Raw genomic sequence first — 20,658 nt, forward strand, 5'->3', positions numbered from 1 at the left:
ATGGATTTCCCTAGCTGCCACTGCATTGTGAATCACACCACAGACTAGAAGCACCCTGAGGGCAGGAATTACTTCATATGAGAACACAAAATTCTCACGTGTCCTCTGGTCTGTGTTTGTGGAAGGAGGGTGTTTGATGACTATGTTGACGGTAAAAAGCTATGGTGGCTAAAAAGTATACCCTTTACTCTTGGAGAAACTGATGTAAGGCCAGATGAAATCTTCTACTGTTACCATTTTGGACTTCATCTCAGAGGAAAGGTATATTTGACACTATCTATTAAAATGTTGATACCAGATGACTCTGTCAACAAATATTATGCTTTTTCATGATAGTCTGTCATCTAGAGCATTTGTAGTGAATTTTTTGCTACTAAATAAATAAGCAAAGACATTAAAAAATAACCTGGTACAGGTTTTAAAATAATCTTAGGAGGAAATGAATGTTAAATTAGGGAATTTAGAAGTTTCTTTTCAAAATCAATTTCCTTTAATTAAGGGTAAATTTTAATTTACAGTATCCCTCAAAAGAAGCTATCTGGAAAATTTAAAATGTAATTACTTCTGTGTTATTCATAACAATTCACAATGTCATAGAAAACAAATAATGATTAGTCTGTCTTGACCTCTTTCCATTTCTGATTATATAGATCTACCCTGCAGTCACTTTGCATTTTATATTTCCATGCACAGATTTCCATTGCATGGCACATATTCATTTTCAAAACACCGAGCAAAAATGCTAGTGGTTTTATATAACTGTGTTAACAATGACTGGTTATTTCATTGCACTTAAAAGTTAAAACCATAATGACTCCCAAGTCAACGGTTTTGACCAATTTCAAGACTACCTTCTCTTTTTGTTCATTCTGGCATATGTGACACAGGCAATAGTAGATATACAATGAAATACTAAGTGGGTCTGGTACTGTAAATGTCATATTCTGGGTAGATGTGAAGTCTTAACTTGACATCTATGAACTTCTGAGGAGGTGGGTGGCCCACAGTTTTCTCTGAAAGATTAACTCAAGAGGATAAGATAGTCATGTAAAACATTTCAGGCTAAGAAGCTTCCTATTGAATACTGGCCATCTCCAAATACCGCCATCTTAACAGGAATGGGAATGGAATTATTAGGAAATTTTGACTTTGACTTTTCCTTTGCCTATACAGGTAAAATTTAAATTCTAGGATGAAAGTTTCACAATCTGGCTTGAAGATACTAAAATAAACCACCTTATTTTAAATATTTTGTTGGTTAAAAGAATGCTATAATCACATCCTCCTAACTTTTGTCTATAGTGACAAGTTAATTTTGCTAGAACAATTTGCAGAGATGCTGTTTGATATCAATAAGTATCTGCACTTTTAAAACACAGCCATACCATCTTGGTAAATGTTTAACACTGATGGAAAATTAACAGCTAGTTTCTTTAAACTGTTATCTCCAAAAATAAGACTAGTACAGTATTTAGAATTTCCAAAAAAGTATGGCTTGAAAATCCAAGCTGTTTAAGGCAACAGCAATAATTAGAAAGTTTAAGTCTCTGCTTAACTGTCAAATAGGGAAGGGGGGGACAAGAGCATTGGCCACATTCCTCTCCTATTTTGTTAAATCACAGTATATGAAAGAATTCCTCCACAGAATTGCTAGAAACCAATTTGCAGTCAAACTGTTAGCAGTTCATCTGAAATTTAAAATAGGTTTAGTTTAGTCAATGAACCTAGAATAAAAAAGGGCCTATTTCTTTATGAAGCAGGTGGGTTCCAACTTCTCCCTGCTGCTCAAATAAAGTTCTAATTAGTTCCTCTTGATTCCTAAAATGTAGATGCATATTTCACAAGTATAAAAATTACTTTTACCAGTTTTAAACTGTGTTCATTTGGGAGCTAATTTTTTAGATTTAGTCATTTTAACTACACAATCTTGTAGTGGAAGGCATCCAGTTTAGGAGTTTCAGTCAAATTTGCACTGCACTATGCCAAACTTCAGTTTATATGCTCCGAATGGGTATGTGCAAGTATGCATCTAGTTAACAAAACGTTGTGTTTTCCCAGATATTTTCAATCGTTTTATGACAAGTGAAAAAACAAAGTACAGATCAGAATTAGCACAAAAAATTCTGGGCACCTAGACTTGGATTTCATGAGTATGATACTAACTTATTGTTAATATTCAGGGGGTTTCTATTTCAGCAACACGTAATACACACATCACTAATAAAATAAGTGATATGTCTCACATGGAATTACTGCTTCCTTCCTCCTCCAGTTTAATGTCACCACAAAAAAACTCGGAATCAGATTTTCCCTGAATCTGATACAGGGTGTACAGGGATGGACATGTGGCGATGGGGAGAGTGCAAACAAAAACAAGCTAACTCCTTAGTGAGAACAGCAGAAAACAAGCTAATTTTTTAGTGATATTCCTATTTTGGCCAAAACCTTTGTATGAAATAAGTTACAGCAATAAACTTGCTTTAGACTCCCTTTTTATGATTGAGAACTTTCTAATGAAATAGTTACATATGAGACAGTAGAAAATCCATTAGCATAGAGTAGACATTCAGTAGTGATTTTTAAGGTTTTTCTTCCTAACTGTAGCATATTAGATTTTTTTTTTTGGTAGAAGAAAACCACAGTACCACCCAGGATGATGCCAAGTTTTAAGTTTTTTTAAAAGTTTATTTTAAAACTGAAGGCAGATTATTCATAAAATCATTCTGGAGACTTATTTGGGTTTCTACGACATGTACACAGACAGCCTCTACTGTGCTATATATATTTTGATTACTAGGTATAATGAATACTCTAAACCAAGAAAGTGTGTTTAATGAATAGTATCTTTAAAAGGAGACTATTTTTAACCTTCCAAAACTGAAGAGAACCATCCCTGGCCTTCTTAAAAGATTATAAAATAATGCACACATTTAAAACAATAAATTTTGCCTTCTACTTTTGAGCATGGAATTTAGTTATATAGTAGAGCTGGGGCCTCCAACAAAATCCAGTCACAAACTGACATATTTACAGCGCTGTCAACCAGGTACTTTATGCCCATTCAGAACATTTAAGGGTCCCAATTAACTACTGTGAAACTCGGGACTCAGCCCCACATAAAACTATTAGAGAACGTTTTTTTCTTTTAATCCATGAGAACCATATGCTTAATTTATACTGTAGGATGAAAAGATGTCCTTTTTAGCAAGTTCTACCATTCTGCCATTTTGCATTTGAAACACGGCCCAAGTGTTCTGACTAAGTGAAGTGTACAAATTGTGTAAGCTTTTATATAAGCAATGGTATAAATGGGGTTGCAGTGGGCTGGAGAAACTTTTAATTGCATCCCTTTAATATCCTCCAACTCTGAGCTGCTTAATTCCAAAAAGTGATGTCGCCTCCTACAACCCTTTTCAACTAAATATGAGTATGTTTATCAGGAAATGCACTTTGCTAAAGCATAAGCTATTCATGAATATCTTTCTCAGCGTATTACACAAGGAAATTCATCAGGTTTTGACACCTGTTTCAATAATGTATACTTTTCCTAATAAAAGAGGAACTTCTGTCCTGGTATATACACAATCTCTTTGGCAAATATTGTTAAATATTAAAATAAGGTGATCTTTGTTCACAGCCAGGAATACTGGCTTAGGTCACACATAATGCAAATTATTGTTTCAGTATTGCCATTCTCAGGAGTAGTAGCTGCTAACTTAGCAGCTATAGGAACACACCTGCTAATTGTATTTTTTAAAATGTAGACTTCATTACCCATTTCTAAAATATCTTCCTAGTAATTTGTCCAAGATCTCCAGGTCAGCAAAGACTGCTACTCTTTTAAGACCAATACTTTAAGAAACGGAATGAAAACTAGGAACTCACACACTCTGAACTCCACCTGCATCAGGTGGCCTTTCTGCTCCCATAACTAGGACGTTTCCAAATGCACCCCCAAATAAGGTACAATTCCCCAACATCCTAGTTACGGGGTTCTGGCTTCTATCTTTAGGCTACTAGAGGACCAGACGCGAAATACGACTCCACGTGAAACCAATCCGGGGAGCGGTCAGCACGGACCGCCAGCCTCACCCGCTCAGGGTGTTCGCTCTAACTCCACGGGAGTGGCGATTTCAAACCCGGCCGGGAGAGGGAGGGATCAGGAACGTAATGTGACGGGCTCAAGTGACAGCGTCCTCTCTCCAGCCCAACCCTCCCGGGCGGCGCTCCCTCCCGGTGGCAGCGCAGCGCTGGCGCCGGCCAGGTACATTCACGCCTAGCTCCCCTGAGTGTGGATACACGGCCCGCTCCAAGAACGGGGTCAGATCCAGCCCTCGCGCCCCAGTCCGGTCCCAGCGCCCTCTCTGGGAAAGGCGGGCGCGGGCGCAGGGGTGGGAGGCGCCCCCAGGTGTTTTGGCGGGTTTCCGGACACGTGCGCCCGGCGTCCTCCCCGCTTCCCGCAGCCGGGGCAGAGCCCACCGCACCAGCTCGCGGAGCAGCCGAGCCGCCCGTTACGCCGCTCACCTCCGTCCCCGTAGGTCTCCACGCCGTACCCGTCTTGCAGCCCGTTACTCCAGGTACCCTCGTAGCGAGCAGGGGTGCACAGGCTCTGCCGGACCCCGTAGCGCCCCTTGAAACCATGTGACCACTCCCCCCGGTACATCCACTTGCCCTTCGTCTCCACCCCCAGCCCGTGCCGCTTGCCCTGCGCCCAGTAGCCCTGGTAGGTGTTGCCGCTGGGCCAGGTGTAGCCTCCGACCACCTCGAAGCCGTGCGACCAGGAGCCCGAGTACTCGCCCTGGCCCTTGGGCCCCGTGCAGATGCCATGCCCGTGCGCCTTGCCCTCCTCCCAGCCGCCGCAGTAGGTGCCGCCATCGTCGAAGTCGAACCTTCCGCCCGTCATTCGGGGGGCAGCCCCGGCGCGCTCCCCGCAGGGGCACGGACGCGGGCAGTGCTGGGCACGGCAGGGTGTAGCTCGGGGGTGGGGGCCCGGCGGGCGAGCTCACGACAGCGCCCTGGGCAGCTCGCGCTGCCGCTCGGCTCCAGTCCGACGCCGCCCCCGTCCTCCCTCCTCTTTTGCCGCCGCCACCGCCGCCTTCCTCCTCCTCCTCCTCCTTCGCCGCCGCCGCCTCGGCCAGCGCCGCGCGCGAGAGGACAGCCCAGGCTCCCGAGCGGACCTTCAGCTGCTCCCGCCCGCCCACGTGAGCCGGGCACCGCCCCGCGCCCGCCCCTCGTCCCCTCCCCGGGCGCCGAGGCCCGGCCCCGCGGCGCTCCCGCCCCACCGGGCCCTGCCCCCAGCCCCGGGAGCCGCCGCTTCCTCGGCAGGCGGGCGCGCGCGGGGACCGGCTGGCGCGCATGTGTTCGCGCAGTGGGATGCCGGTGGGAGGGCGAGTGTACCCGGGGACGCACGAGAATCCCTGCCTGGAGATGAAGGCGCGGCTGCCTGTGTGGGGGCCGCTCGCGGGCGCGGGAGCCCCCGGTGTTTGTGTTTGGGGTTTTTCAATGTGGTTAAGCTCCTGTGAGTGCGGCCACGTGTGTGTTGAGGGAAAACTCATTGTATGCGTGTTTGTCTGCATGGGGTTTGTAGTTGCATTGTTTTCAGCATTCCAACTTGTGTACTGTTGCATTTGTCATGCTCAGCTGTCATCGTGAATTAATATCGCCTAGATATATGTATGCATGTGATGTAAATCTGCGGCAGCCTAGATATAATTGTGCAGAGTGTTCTTTTACACCTACCCGTTTCAAAGCACACGTGTTTGCATTTATTTAATGAAGACATTGAGGGTGAGCAGTACAGTTTGAAAAAGTACAGAATATATTGGTTAGTTTTTTATTAATAGTGATGAAGAGGATGTTTTCAATCGGCCTTTGCAGTGGTACAGGATATTCCTTTTACATTAGAGCCTGCCCCCTCTCGTGCCTCGTTTGTGCTTCTTAACAGCCTTAGAGATTCTTGAGCCTGGAGCTGTGTGCCCAACAGGTAGACGGCTCGGTCTGTGTACATTGTATAAGTGTCTGGAATGCACACCTCTCCACTGGTATCCACTGTTTAAGAAAGTAAATAGAAGTTTGCAAGGAGGAATATGGTAAGTAAAGCACTGCTCTAAACTTGCAAAGAAACTGTGACCTACAAAACCAGGGACAGATGTCAGCTGGTCTACTTTCTAGCTACAACACTGCTTTGTCGAATTCACTTTAGGCAACTCTTCTAAACTTTTAAACCTCCATTTCACCATCTTCTGAATGGGACTAACAAGATTTGCCTTTCTCTTTCTATATTTGGTAATAACTGAGTATATTGTGGCTGCAGTGCCAAACCAAAAATTAGAGATTTGGTAATAGGCAAGTTGGATCAGCATTGCCTCTGGTGAGAGAAAGCATTATTCTCCACCTCACCCTCAAAATACCCACGGGAGAAACTTCTCCCACTTTCACAGCCTAGGGTCTTAGTTTGGCCTCTCAAGGAAACTGATTTGAAGTGTATTCCTGCTATTTCTTAGGCTGAGAGGCCTTTGGGTGACTATGCGAGCATCAGAAGCTGCCAAAGGTTCTCTCACTAAGTATTTGATAATCAGATATAGATATAAGGACAGGTGTCAGGAAGACAGCCTGGGAAAAAGTAGACTAAACTGCACAGAAAAGGAACTGAAATTGACCTTGATTGCCTCTCTCTCAGGACGAGAGCCGACCTTTCCTACTTATCTGGCTGAAAAACTGAAAGAAAAATCTCAGTTTATGCAGAACCAAATCACCAAAGAGAATTAGAAGCCCTCATCCATGGCACTGCCCGCAGAGTTGCCAGGAATAGTGCTTACCCTAGTGGCCTGAAATAATTATGCATCTCTCGAAGCATCTTGTCCTGGACTGGGGATTGATTTAGGCCGCTGGGAAGTTGAGGGCCAGGGCTTTGCGGCTGAGCCATAATTCCATTTCCCTGTTATGGGATACACCAGAATCAGGAGCTAATGTAGAAAGATGCATTCCCATATATTTTGAGGTTCTGTATGATATGAGAAAAAGTGTGGTTGCTCAAGCCAATATTTTGAATGGGGGAGTCTCTTTCTAAACTAGACTTCTTCACAGAGTAGGCTTTGTCCCTTTGCCTTTTTTTTTTTTTTTTTTTGGACCCACCCAGTGTGTTAGGACCCATATATGTTCTTTAAGGGGATAAATTTTGGAAACCTTTATCTCTTTATTACTCTTCCTAATTAGTTGTCATGCAAATGAGGGATTTTCTGGAACATATAGCACAAACCAAGTTTCTGGCTTCTGTAATGGATATCTAGTCCATTTGTGGTGGGAGGTACACACAAATCTGGGTTGAATATGAAGATTTGGGGAGGAAAAAAGACATGGCCATTTATTGCTTACTCTTTTCCTGTGGCTATCCCTAATAGATGCCTTGCAAAGAACCTTAATTAAAAGTGAGACTTTACCACTAGGTATGTATGATTAAATTTTAACTAATCTTAATCCTAGCCTAGCTCTGATGTTGACTTTCTTTATGAAAGAAAGTATTTTTGGTAAATTACTAAACAATTTTTGGCAAATAACCATATAAACCATGCTTCCATTTACCAGCTGCCATCACAATGGAATGTTTGCCCAGTCACGAAGACGTATGTGTTAGTGTAAGTGTTCAGGGTCAATGGTAACGGTTGGAGAAGACGGGGAGAGAATACTAGGAAGAGGAAGAGATGCTGAGAGTGATGGCATAGCAGATAGTAGACAGTGGAATAATGTTGCAGTTTAATAGTCAGGGTTAGTAATGTCCTTATTTTCCCTCTCCCTCTGAACCTTTGCCCTGGATAAGGGGGAGTTGAATTTAGCTTTAAGAAGGGATTAGTAAGAAGAGAATGTGAATGTTGGTTTGACAGGTGGAATGGGGGAGGCCATGAAAATCCAGGGGCCAGCAACTACCCTATAGTTTGTTTTCCTCCATGTTAAAAACCTAGTTATTATATATTTCCATTCTAAAAAATTTTATAACATATTGTAAGCTATTTTGAGTGTGACTATGACCAGTTAACAACATATTAGTAAGGATGTTTTGCTGGAATTTAATGATGTCTTTTAAAAAATGAAGGTGTACTTAAAAATTTATTGGTGACTTTATTTTATTTACATAGTAGATTAATTATTGGCTGGACGAGGTGGCTCATGCCTGTAATCCCAGCACTTTGGGAGGCTGAGGCGGGAGGATCATTTAAGCCCAAGAGTTTGAGACTAGCCTGGGCAAAATAGGAAGACCCCATCTCTAAAAGAAAAAACAAAAAAAACAAAAAAACCCCGACTGATTATTGAGAGTTTTTAATAAAAAATTTACAAATGACAAAAAGCTAATCTGTAGGTGTTTATTGTCTAAAAACCATGATTCAAAGTGTGTAGAAAAACACATACAATTAAAATCACTTGATATATAAGTCAAAAAGTATTACCATCTTGATTTATACAATCAAATAATCAAAAATTGAATATTTGCAATAAAGAATTTACAAACATTCAAGAAATTTGTCCGTGATAAATATAAAAATTAAGAAATATGGTCAGAAACTTGCAGGCAGTGTGAAATCAGAAGAGGAAGAGAATTCCAAAATTAATGGTCTTCAAATCTTTTATGGCAACTACTGTATGACAGACACCATACTAAGCTTTTTTTTACAGGTATGAATTCATTTAAATCTCATAGTTGTAGATGATTTGTACTAGTCATACAACCATTTCACAGAAGGAGAAAATAAGGTTTAGCACATTCATAGGTACAGAATTATTCAAGGTAGAAATGGTTGAGGTGGGATTCAAACCCAGGTCTGTATGACTTTAGAGGAGGTTCTTTATTCCTGTTCTTGATTGGAGAGAGGATGAGAACACACTGAGAGCTTTCAAATGCTTGGCGGAGAACAACAAGGTGCAGTAAAGGTGACTTTTATTTCTTATTTTTTTAGATTAGCTGCCTGGGTGAATGATAATGTTGCTGTCTAGATTTTTTTTTTTTTAAAGGAGGAAGGAGAGTAAATTATGGGGGCTGGGGAAGATATATTTATTTAGGAGACAATGATCCAGAAGTATACCCCAGAGATGATCAGTAGGCAATTCAGTAGGAGAGGTCAAAAATTAAAAATAAGTAGGTTGATAAGTAAATAATGCCCATTTTTCTTCTTCCTCTGACAGCCGTTGTTCAGTAACATCCCCTTCTGAGACTTGCACTATTCACTCAGGCCTGGGACATAACCTGGACTTGACTTTGATCCAGCAAGTAAGGTCCAGTAAGGCCAACTCTCTGGAATTTGAGAGTATAGGTCCAGCTGAAAATTGCAAACTGGGATTTTACAATTCCACTCTGACGGCGTTCCCTCATTGCCACTCTCACTGAACACTCCATTGGTTCTCATCAAAGTCCTCCATGCTACATAGCACAACTTTTCCCAGGCAGATTCCTGATATTTATCACCATCCTGGAGCCCATCTCCACTGCAGCTTTCTCCTGCTGAGCAGAGGACACTGTCTTCTGTCTCACAGAGGAAGAAGGAGCTAGGAACACTTGCACCTTTCCTCTCTTCAAAAACTTTACACAGGTTCCCATTTTCTTCCTCTTCCCATTCACCTGCCTCCAAGAGGAAAAGATAGCCTTTTTCCTCCCCAAATTCTAGGTCAGTTCCTTCTCTCTCTCTCTGTCTTTCTCTTTCTCTCTTTTTTGAGATGGAGTCTCGCTGTGTTGCCCAGGCTGGAGTGGAGTGGTGCAGTCTTGGCTCACCACAACCTCTGCCTCCTGGGATCAAGCAATTCTCCTGCCTCAGTCTCCTGAGTAGCTGGAATGATAGGTGTGTGCCACCACAACTGGCTAATTTTTGTATTTTTAGTAGAGACGGGGTTTCACCATGTTGGCCAGGCTGGTCTCAAACTCCTGACCTCAAGCAATCCACGCGTCTTGGCCTCCCAACCTTCTCTCTTTTAAATATGTTTTAATTTCTTCTCTTTCAGCCAACAAACAAGCTCTTGTGTTTTCCATATTAAAACAGTCCTAATTTGCTGGTCTACCATCTCCTTAAGTCCTCTATGTCTTTTCTTGAAACTGCAGATCTTGAGAGAGTGTATTCTGGTCTTTATGTCCCTGCCTCCAATTTACGTACTACTTGATTTGGATTCTGTTCTCACCGGTCTAGTGAAGCTTTTCTAGCCATTAGGGACCTTCTGTTTGACAGATATGATGGCATATCCTCAGTTCCTATCCTGCTAGTGGCAGCAGTGAATTTTATACTTGGGAGCACTCATCTCCTCGGCTTCTATGATGCCCATATTCATGCTTCTCTTCTCCCTCTTCATCTCCCACCACTTCAGCTGTGTCATTCTCTGTGTATTTTTCATCTTCTTATCCCTTTCTAGTCTCCTTAACTTTATGCTATCTGTTGTTTTCCAACTATTAGCCTTATGGTACCAGAATTTTGTAAAATTGCTGGATATTTGTTGGCTTATCTTGTATAACTAGGCAATCCTGCCCTAGAAGCCAAGAGTCTGATTTAGAAATAGTCTAATTCTGATCTAAAAACACCAGCTGAGCCTATTTAACTCTCAAGGGCAATGCTTTGGTTTCTTCTCATGATGTGTCCCTTGTGGCCCTCTGCCTCCTCTTCCTAATGGGGAAAGCTCCACATAGACCTGGACACCATCCATGTCCAATGATGAGGCTCACAGAGGGTTTCAGGAAAGTTCTAACAATAAAAAAGGTAACCTCAGATGAAAGGGAGACTTGAAAGAGTGGTAACTTGAAGACAGAGTGGATTGCAGGTCTGTATTAGAGGTGTAGTGCCTGAACCAAACCACAAAATGTGTACGTATATGTATGTATATGTGTGCATATGTTTATTCATCTTATATATGTGTACATGGTTACTATCTTAGGTATGGAGACATAGAGAAGTAAGGCTCGGCCTTTGCACTTAAGGATATAAAATATCTCTAAAGAGACAGGAGATGAAAAAGAAAAATAATAAAAATACAAGGGAGATAACTACAAGTAGCCAATAAGTGCCAAGTATCATGAGAGTTCAGAGGACAGAGTGATTTAATGGATTGCTATGGTTGAAACAATTTTCAGTAATCATTGGCATGTTGTTTAACTTTATGGATATAGTAAAGGCATACCCTTCTAGATATTTAAAATGCAATGATCTTCTTGAATTAAGAGGCACCCTACCAAGGGAAGGAATGAAGGGAATGAAGGTTTACCACTCTTTCAAGTCTCTCTTTCAATCTGTGATTGTAAGAACAGAAGAGACTTCCTGAAAAAGAAATCCCAGGCATCCGAGGAGACATGGCGATGAGTTCATCTCTCATCCTACATTTAAAATCACAATGCTTTGTTCTGAAACTATGGCTGAAAGGCAACTCAGTATTTGAAATTGCACGACTTGGAGATAGCAAGGGAATCTAAAAGCATTTTGAAGAGTGTCAGTATTGAGATGTTGTTAAAAGTTGTAAAAATTGATGAGATAACCTTTTCATAAAGCAGTTGCATAAAGAAGGGAGGTACACAATATTGTTGAAAGCAAAGGAGTAAGTAGCTACTAAATGACTCATAGCTGAAGGAAAGAAAAAGGAAATCAATTATTAGACAGTAAAAGAAATGTAAATTATAATTGAGGAGTGAATGGTTCCAAGAGCTCAGGAATGGGATTTGAAACAATAGCCAATAATAGAAGAGGCTTTCCTCTAACTGAATGACAAGGGGGGGATGTGGTATCTTTGCCAAGAGTTGCAGTACCAATCTGCATATCAGCTCAGCATGCACACCTCAAAGCCCTTGTAGGCCATTCTTCAGATACTGATTGCATTCCAAATAAAGCTTAAATTCCTCTTCCTTTCCTTCATCCCACTCTAGCATTTTTGTCATCTCTTGCATTTTACATCATTTTCATGTGGCAAGCACTTTTTAAAGCTTACAGAGACATCAGAACACCCAAAGAGTGGCTGTGGAGGCTCACTGCTCAGATCTCCCTTCAAGAGAACCTACAGTTTGGAGGGTACTTGGCAAAGAGACTCCAGCTGCCACAGCTTCACATCTCCTGTGGGTTTTGCATCAAGGCCACTGCCCCTGACAACCCCTCCAAGTTAAGGGTAAATTGATGCATCTTGCATCCTCTGCTACAAAAAGGAAGCAGAACACCTGGTAGGCCTACTCTTTGGTTCTGGAAGCAACACATGCACACTTAGACACTACTTCAGCTTATGTGCTAGGTGACACAGAAGGGAGGCCACCAGCTTTGAGAGGGCTCAGACCAGGAAGGGGTTTTTCTAGAGGCTCAGGTTGTGATGCAAGCAGGCCTGCCTCTTGGGCCATATGATCAGGCAGATCCTATGGTGTTGGAGGTATCAGTGGTGAGAAAAGATATATGAAGATTATGGCAAGCCCCTGTGGAAGAATCACAGTTGCAAGTCTATGGGGATCTAAAGCAAGGATCTATATCATCTGCAACAGGCAATCTTACATCTTTTGAGAATCAGTTTACTTGAAAGTTACTTGGCCTTGGTAGTAAAGGAGTGCTTGACCATGGGAAAAAGTGCCTGTTCATTCAGAATTTCCCATTATGAGCTTGAGTCCTCTTGACTCAAGTCTTGACAGACCCAGAAGCAATCTATTGTGAGTTGGGACTGGGATCCCCAGGAGCAAGCTGAGGGGGACCAGAGGACATGAAAAGCTGCAAGAACAGGTTGCCCTTTCTTGAGGGCTGTGTGGGACAGACCCTCATGTCCCCCACCTGGGTTCCACTGGTTCACTTCTCTGAGCAGATTGGGGTTTCAAATAACTAGCTGAAGGGGGAGGAAAAACCTGTATCTGGTTTACGGTTGGATGAGCTCAGTATGTGGATGTAGCTGAAAATGAATGGAGGCTGCATTACATCTACACTCAGGAGTGGTCTTGAACATCTGTAGACCGGGAAAATCTTTCCAGTGGGCAGAACTGTGAATGTTGAACCAGTCATGTATTTTGTGTGGAAGGGAAAGTGGCCCCAGGTGGGAATATTTATATAGATTTCTGAGCAGTGGCTAACAGCCTTGCCTGGTCAGAGGCTGGACAGAGAAGGATTGGAAGACTGAAAACATGGAGGTCTAGGCTAGAGACATGTGGATGAACATATGGGAATGGACGCAAAGTGGAAGAGGCACTGAAAACCCAAGTAGATGACAGGACTCAGACAGTTAATGTCAGCCTTCCTCAACAGACATCCCAGATCTGGAGCAAGGGGCACATGAGCTTAGTTGCCTCAGTGGCAGAGATGGAGGTTGTACCTGGGCCCAAGAGCAGGGACTGCTGCTTATTGAGGTCGGTTTAACTACGCCTAGAAGAGCCAGTGGTTCATCCTTACTAAGGATAGACGTTCTGGGTATGGATTTACCTTTCCGCCCCACAGAGCCTCAGCCTGTACCAGCACTGTCCAGTGGCTTATAGAATACCTGATTCACAAGCGTGGGATTTCACACATAAACTCCAACCAGGGGACCCACTTCACCGTGAAGGAGGTGCCACAACGAGCCCTGATTGTGGGGTCCGCTTCGTCTTAGACACTGTATTACTGCTTACCTCTGTAATATTTCAGGGGCTAACCTCATAGAATAATGGAATGGTCTCCTAAAGGTACAGCTATAATTCTAGTTTGCTGGTAATAATCTGCAAAGATGGAGTGGCATTTTTTGGGGTGTGGTATATGCACAGAATCAGATTTCTCTATGACACTATCTCTAATAGGGAGGACATAGAAGCCTAGGAACTAAGAGGTAGAAGCAATAGTACCTCACTTATTATCACATCCAGTGTCTTTCCTATCGCTGCATCTCTGGACTCTGCAGGGTTCCCAGAGGGGAAGCACTCTTGCCAGGGGACAAAGCAGAGCTGCAAACTATGGCTCCTGCCTGGCAGATCCAGGGATTGTGCCCAGGGATCAGCAGGTAAGAAGAGGAATCACCATATTGGCAGGAATGATTGACTTTGATGAGCAGAAGGAGGCTTTTATATAACGGGGACAGAAAAGAATATGTGCAGACCCAGGTGATCCATTTAGGTGCTTCCTGGGACTCTATGGATCCCTTGTATCCATGGATGCAGTCATGTGGCAACCCTGGTCTGAGAAAGGTATGACTTACAAGGGGTTCAGACCTTCCAGAAATGAAGGATTAGGTTATACCACTAGGTAAGCCACTAGAACCTACTTATGTGATAGCTGATGGTGAGGAGAATGAAGTAAAGAAAAGGGAGAAGATGAGAACCATTTTTAGCCACAAGGCTAACTTCAGAAACAGGGACTGCTATTTGTCCCATTAACTTCCCTTATCAGAGCTTCCCTTCAGGAAGAAAGGCCCCCAGGAACTGCCCCCAGATACATATGAAGACAATCTCTGCGGTGCAAGGGGAGATTGTGGTGGTCATAGATGTGCACCACTCAGATCTTCCTTCAGGAGAACTTGCTGTGAGAGAAGAGGTTGGTGAACAGCCTGTAGCTGCTGCACCTTTGAATTCCAATAGCATTCATGCTGAGGCCACACTGTCTAAGCTGTTTCTAGCCAATAACCAAGCACAGTGGGATTCCAGGAACTGGGTCATTCCTTCTCAACACAGACCTCCTCTGATGGGTGAGATTTCCTGTGCTCCCCACTGACCTGGCTAAAACCTTTTAAGGGCTACACTGCAGTCTGAGCCTTTTCTACACAATTCTTCCTTCCCTGCTTTCCTTTCATGGGTTTCCCGCCTACTCCTGCTTCCTGTGGTCTTTATCCTGCATGTGTGTCTGATTCTATCCTGGAATCTGCTTCTTGGAGACCTTGAACTGTTACACCCGGTGGTCTTTAAAGAACACACAGCTAACACACACATGCACACATACACACTTACATTTACAGGTGGTTCTTGGTCAGAGGGAGATGGAAAGTCTAAATCACAACTTACTAAACTGAGTTTAAAATCAGATTTCCTGGTTCTTAAAAAAGAATGGGGAAGCTTTCTATGTACTGATATGGAAAATCCCCAAGATCTATTAGATAGAAAAGAAAGCAAGATATTGAACAATGTATGTAGTACGCTATAGTTTGCTGTATTTGTACATATGTAAAAACCTGTAAAGATACAAATAAAAATCAAGGGGGTAAGAGTAGGAAAGCTTCGCTGAAGAGCAATTTGAAACTTGAAATTATAGTACTTATTAATAATTAAATTGAAATGTCAGTCTTCAGCATCTTAGCATTTTATTATTTTAGTTATTTGAAAATTCCATTCTGTATATGTAACTGAATAGAACCGCCGTTAGGCAGATGATGCAATAGCCTGTGTAAAGCAATAAATGGACTTGATAAATTTTAGGACCCTCCAAAACTTACCATCTGAAATGGGAAAAGACTGCCTGGGTAATACAGATGGTATGAGTGATTTCCGACTCACCAACTGATTGAATAATTCATAGACTGTCTCCCTGTCTGTGACAGAAGTGGACATTTAGAAACCTCCAGCTGTGTCAGCCCTGCCATATTGGTTGTTCTGAAAGTTTTGCTATTTCTAGAAAGAAGTATGCACCATCATTTCCTTCGATGTAACAGCCTATGCTAAATCATGCCTTGTTTCCACACCTCAGATCCATACTAAATGTTCCTTTAGGGCTGATAACTTCATCAAAGCAAAGGTGAGAATCCTTTGGTGAGCATTTTCAAAAGATGCTTGTGTAGGTTCTGCTCTCCTCTAGCAAAATGACAGAGTGGCCCCATCTTATATATTCTGAGAGCTTTCCTAACAATCCTAATGTACTTATCTGATGGAGAATCATTATCATAGGGTGATTTCCAAAACTCCCCTGCTGACAGTCACCGAGGGGAACTTATTAAATACAGATGCTCTTTGACATACTATGGGATTGTGTCCTGATAAACCCATCATAAATTGAAAATATTGTAAGGCAAAAGTGTACTTAATACACCTAACCTACTGAATATCATAGCTGAGCCTTGCCTGCTTAAAAGGTCTCAGAACACTTACATTAGCTTACAGTTGGACAAAATCATCTAACACAAAGCCTATTTTATAATAAAGTATTGAATATCTCATGTAATTTATTGAATACTGTATTGAAAGTGAAAACCAGAATGACTGTGTTGGTACATGAAGTATGGTTTCTATTGAATGCATATTGCTTTCACACCATCATAAAGTCAAAAAAATCCTGAGTAGGGGACTGTCTGTATACACATGCCCAGGTCACCAATGCCAAGCCCACGGAATCAGATGAATTCTGATTCCGTGGGCTTGGCATTGAGGTTCAGGAATCTGTGTTTTCAGGAAATACACTGAGTGCTCTTCAGGGAAACATTGTTATAGGGTAATCCTCTCCTGTGGACTACCTTAGATTCTTTAAGCTAGTCAAATAAGTTCAAAGTTGTCTAACACTAGTGATCCCAACATGACTTTATTTTTTTTCACATGAATTATCTCTCAAAGTGCTTTCATAGTTATAAAGAATATCCTTCTCCTTGTCATTTTAAAACCAAAATTCAAAGGTACTATATAATAGCATGTCTTCTAAGGATAAGTGTACAATGGATAGTTGACATTTACAAAACAAAACCAGCCATTATGAGGTGGCCTTGAAACCAAGACCTTAACAAAACCCTGATAACTAGGCCAAACCAGTGGGTGGACTTGTAAGTTGTCTTCTCTTGTCCAACATCTGGAGACTGAACTCAGGAGGTGCTGTCTAGGGACCACTGGTCTTGGGAAGTCTGTCTCTTTCATCCACCTAGGAGAAGTAGTGGGGCTCAGTATCTGGGATAAGTGAGCCCCAAAGAGCTCTGCTTTTAGGCGATGACACAGTAAAGTACTCCCTGCCCCAGCCCTTTGTGGTTTCCAGCCACTTTAGAATGGCTGGAACCCTTGATTGAGCTGGCGAGTTTCATATGGCCCTGGACTAGCTGGACATTGTGGCAACTGGGCACATTGGCCTGTCCCTGTTTCTGAGTATCAGCATCTGGATTAGCTGGATTTCCTGTCTACCACTCCTGGGGGTTAAGAGCAATGTTGAGACAGGAGGGGTATAGGGTTGAACACACAGGAAGAGAGTATGTTCAAGTGATCCTGGGACCACCTACTTCAGATTTTTTTCAAGATGCTCTTTATTGTTGGATGAAAAAAACCAAATTTTTCTTTTCTACTACTACAAGCATGTGATGACTGCTGAATCATATATATCCCAAGAACTACTCTGTCCAAGCAGTAGTGGAATTTTGCTTACAAAATACAGCTTTTGAGGTCATTTTCATACTGACTATGGTGTATATTTTGTCTCTGATTAATGTCTGAGGAGGATCATCTTCAAATGGTGTTTCAGTTTATGATTCTTCCTCTCAAAGGCCACAGGTTACTTATTCTCAAAATGTATTGTTCTTTTAGATTGTTCCATGTTAACATAATTCATTAATTAAAATATTTAAAAATGTTAGAAAAGGTCTTTTCCACTCCTTACAGCTATTTCAGTGACGTGAATATCATCTTCAAGATTTCCTTTTTTCATTTACTGAATATATATGTAGCAAGTACCTTCTAAATAGAGTGCTTTGTAATGGGTATAAGGTTGTTAACTCCCTGCCCTCAGGGAATTTACAGTCCACTGAAAGGATAGATATTAAATCAATATATCATTGCCAATTGTTGTGCTACAGAAGAAAAAGTAGTGCTATAAAAAAGAATAGCAAGGGATACTTTGAGTTAGATTGCAAGATCAGGGAAGGCCTCCCCATCCATCCCTGCACCCACCTACCCATCCATCCATTCATTTGTCCATTCATCCACCATTTATTCATCTATCTGCCTGCCTACCCATGCATCCATCCATCCAACCATCCATCTACAGTCTATTTGTCCATTCACCCACCCATCCATCTGTCTATCCATTTATCCGCTATCCACCCACCCGTTCATCCATACATCATCCATCCATCCATCCATCCACCTACCCACTCACCCATCCATCCATCACTCATCCATCCATCCACCCACCCATTCATCCATCCATCATCCACCCACCCACTCACCCATTCATCCACCCACCATCTATCCACTCATTCATCCATCCATCCATGCATCTACCATCTATTCATTCACCCATTTATCTACCCACCTTTTCATCCTTCATCCATCATCCACCCATCATCTATCCATCCACTATCCACCCATCTACACACCCATCCCTCTATCTGGTCGCCTTCCGCCCATCCACCCATCCATCCATCCATCCATCCACCCATCCACCCATCCATTCTTCCAATAGATATTGCTCAGATGCTTCTCTAAGAAAGTGACATTTAAGCCGAGCTCTGGAGGATGAGTAGGAGACAGCCAGAAAAGTAAGTAGTTCAACTGGAGAAGAGGAAATAATTATGAAAAGAGTGTGGCACAATGAGTGTGGCACATTGAAGGGACTGAGAAGGCTCATTGAGCAAAGGAGAGGATCTTGGTGAGAGATGATGGTGGGGAGGAAGGCAGGGACCAGGGCCTGTTTGTGATCTTACTCTAAGAGTTCAGTAAGAAGCAATGACTGTTTAGTCACCCCTCCCATAGCTGAGGTTGGGCAGAGAAAGCAAAATAGGCAGAAGTGTAGTATTAGAAAATACAAAAAGGTTGTTAAATTCTAGCCCTCCCTATTGGTTCTGATACGTATCCTGAAGCAAGATGTGACCCCTCTACTATAGAACAGTGTTTATTTTTAAACTTGAGAAATCCAGGAATAACTTTTGAAAGAAAACAAAAATGTGTTCAGACCTTTCTCCCATGGTGGATTAAATTTTATTATTTTTATTTAAATTTACAATCATTGTATATGTGTACTTTGATACATAAAATATAAGATACACCTCTGTATGCTTATAGTTTATTTACAACATAAAGCTAACATAATTGAAAACATAATATTCAAGTTAACAACCTGAATTTAGTGTGACAGATGATGTTTTTCATTTTAAAATGTTACGGTACTACCCATGGAGCCACACTCCTAATTTCAGCCCATACGTCCTGCTAGATGCTGTTCAGGACTCTGCTTTGTGATCTAGTAGGAAGTCTTTCTTTGTACAGTGTGCTGGCATACCATTTGGCTATTGCTCGGTGGAGATGCATCAATTATGTATTAGGTCTGCTTTTCTTCTCATTAGTCAGAAACAATTAAAGTAGAAGGACTTAGTGCCAAAGTCAGCCTGAACATAAACATAAAATCAGCCTCTGAAATCAAGTAACAGCCCATGGAGATGAAAAATCTGGAAAGAATCAGCAGACCCCTTAGGATACATGGGTGAACTCCCATGGGTACGTGGACTTCTGTTTGGAATCCTGAGTGGATTATTCCTAGAGGAAAAAAAATAAAGGAAATGATTTCTTCTCACATAGATCCATAGGGACAGGATAAATTATACCTTTTAACATCCTAAAAAGGGATCATTAGACCCCAAGGTTTGGTATGGTCAAGATCAAGTGATCATTAAGATCTGAGACTAAGGAGAGACCAACTTGAGCAAGATCACACATCTCTGTGATTCCTGCTTATGGTATCCAGGACAGGCAGAATTAGAAAAAGGTGACTGAGAGATCTTTGCCTCTTTGGCCATGTGGCTGAAAAAGGCTTAGAGAACTAGGCTCCAAAGTCAATCCATTGGGTGTGGGAAGAAAATATAAGAGCCCTGGAAAACCTGAGCCCTGTTCTCAGGCACATAAAGAACAGTTCGCAAGGAAGTTTGAGTAGAGGCCCTGTAAAACTGAGAGCTCCAAACACTTTGTATAACTTGCCAAATGCAAAGAGCAGCCAATAAAAGAAATGTACATTTCATGACATGGCAGAAAGTGGTGTAGTCTCCATTTGTAAGCTGATTAGGTTAATATATATGAAATATCAGCTTAAGCTAGTTTCACTGTTTTCACAAGTCTTCTGATCATTCAACAATGTTCATTACTTCAGGAGCAGAGGAGGTCAAATTACAAAGGGTGTAAACTTGAAACTTCCAACTTGAAAACGGATTTTAACTTTAGAAGAAATGATATGCAAGAGATCAAGGCTAATATTTGTAAGGTTCAGGTTTTGTTGAAAGGAGGAAAAAACGATTTATGGGGTTCCCCGAAATTATCAATTGGAGAATTGAATACAGGAATTTGACTGTGAAACATAGATGAGGGAGGATGTAGGACATGATATCAGAGCATTTTGGAGAGGTCTGCAAGAGGGAGTGGGGATAGAAGTTTCCAGATTTGAGTATCTGAGGGCACAAGTGTCTCAAATGAGACTTCCTCTCTATGTCTTAGGAGAAGTTGTGTTAGCAGCCTCATCAAATATTCAGAACCAACTCAGGACAGCCACTGTAGGATAGAGGGGTTGGTTTTGGGTATTTAGGCAGAGCCTGAGATAGCCCTGTAGCGGACCCTCTAGTGCTGCACAGACACACTTCTGGGATCCAGCATTCAGTTGCTCAGTTGATGTGAGTGTTGGCAGCTGATGCCTGTGACTGAGTCCTTCTCCCAGAATTGCTCTTAGCCAAAGAGGGCCTCCTAGTGAGAGGCCGTGGGAACTCACTGGGGGCAGCCCACATCGAATAACTGATAGACTGTCGGGGAGATAAAGGTTTGGCTCCCTTGCCTCAATT

General features: G+C 42.3%; 2 protein-coding genes across 5 annotated transcripts in view; one reads left to right on the forward strand and one right to left on the reverse strand.

Moving 5' to 3' along the window:
- Positions 1-4,903, reverse strand: part of JPH1 (junctophilin 1) — an 86,284-nt gene extending 81,381 nt beyond the window's left edge. For all 3 annotated transcript variants that reach the window (XM_014345960.5, XM_014345958.5, XM_014345957.5), the window contains exon 1: positions 4,525-4,903. In XM_014345960.5, coding sequence (XP_014201446.3) covers positions 4,525-4,903 — 379 coding nt within the window. The remainder of the gene's footprint in view (positions 1-4,524) is intronic.
- Positions 4,740-20,658, forward strand: part of GDAP1 (ganglioside induced differentiation associated protein 1) — a 45,635-nt gene continuing 29,716 nt past the window's right edge. The window contains exon 1 of one of the 2 annotated variants that reach the window (XM_034966249.3): positions 4,740-4,861. The gene's annotated coding sequence lies outside the window, so the exon portion shown is untranslated. Of the gene's footprint in view, positions 4,862-5,088; positions 5,202-20,658 lie in introns of those variants that run through there. The other variant, XM_034966252.2, reaches the window with a different exon arrangement.

This window comes from Pan paniscus, chromosome 7 (assembly GCF_029289425.2).
Source record: "Pan paniscus chromosome 7, NHGRI_mPanPan1-v2.0_pri, whole genome shotgun sequence".
NCBI lineage: Eukaryota > Metazoa > Chordata > Mammalia > Primates > Hominidae > Pan > Pan paniscus.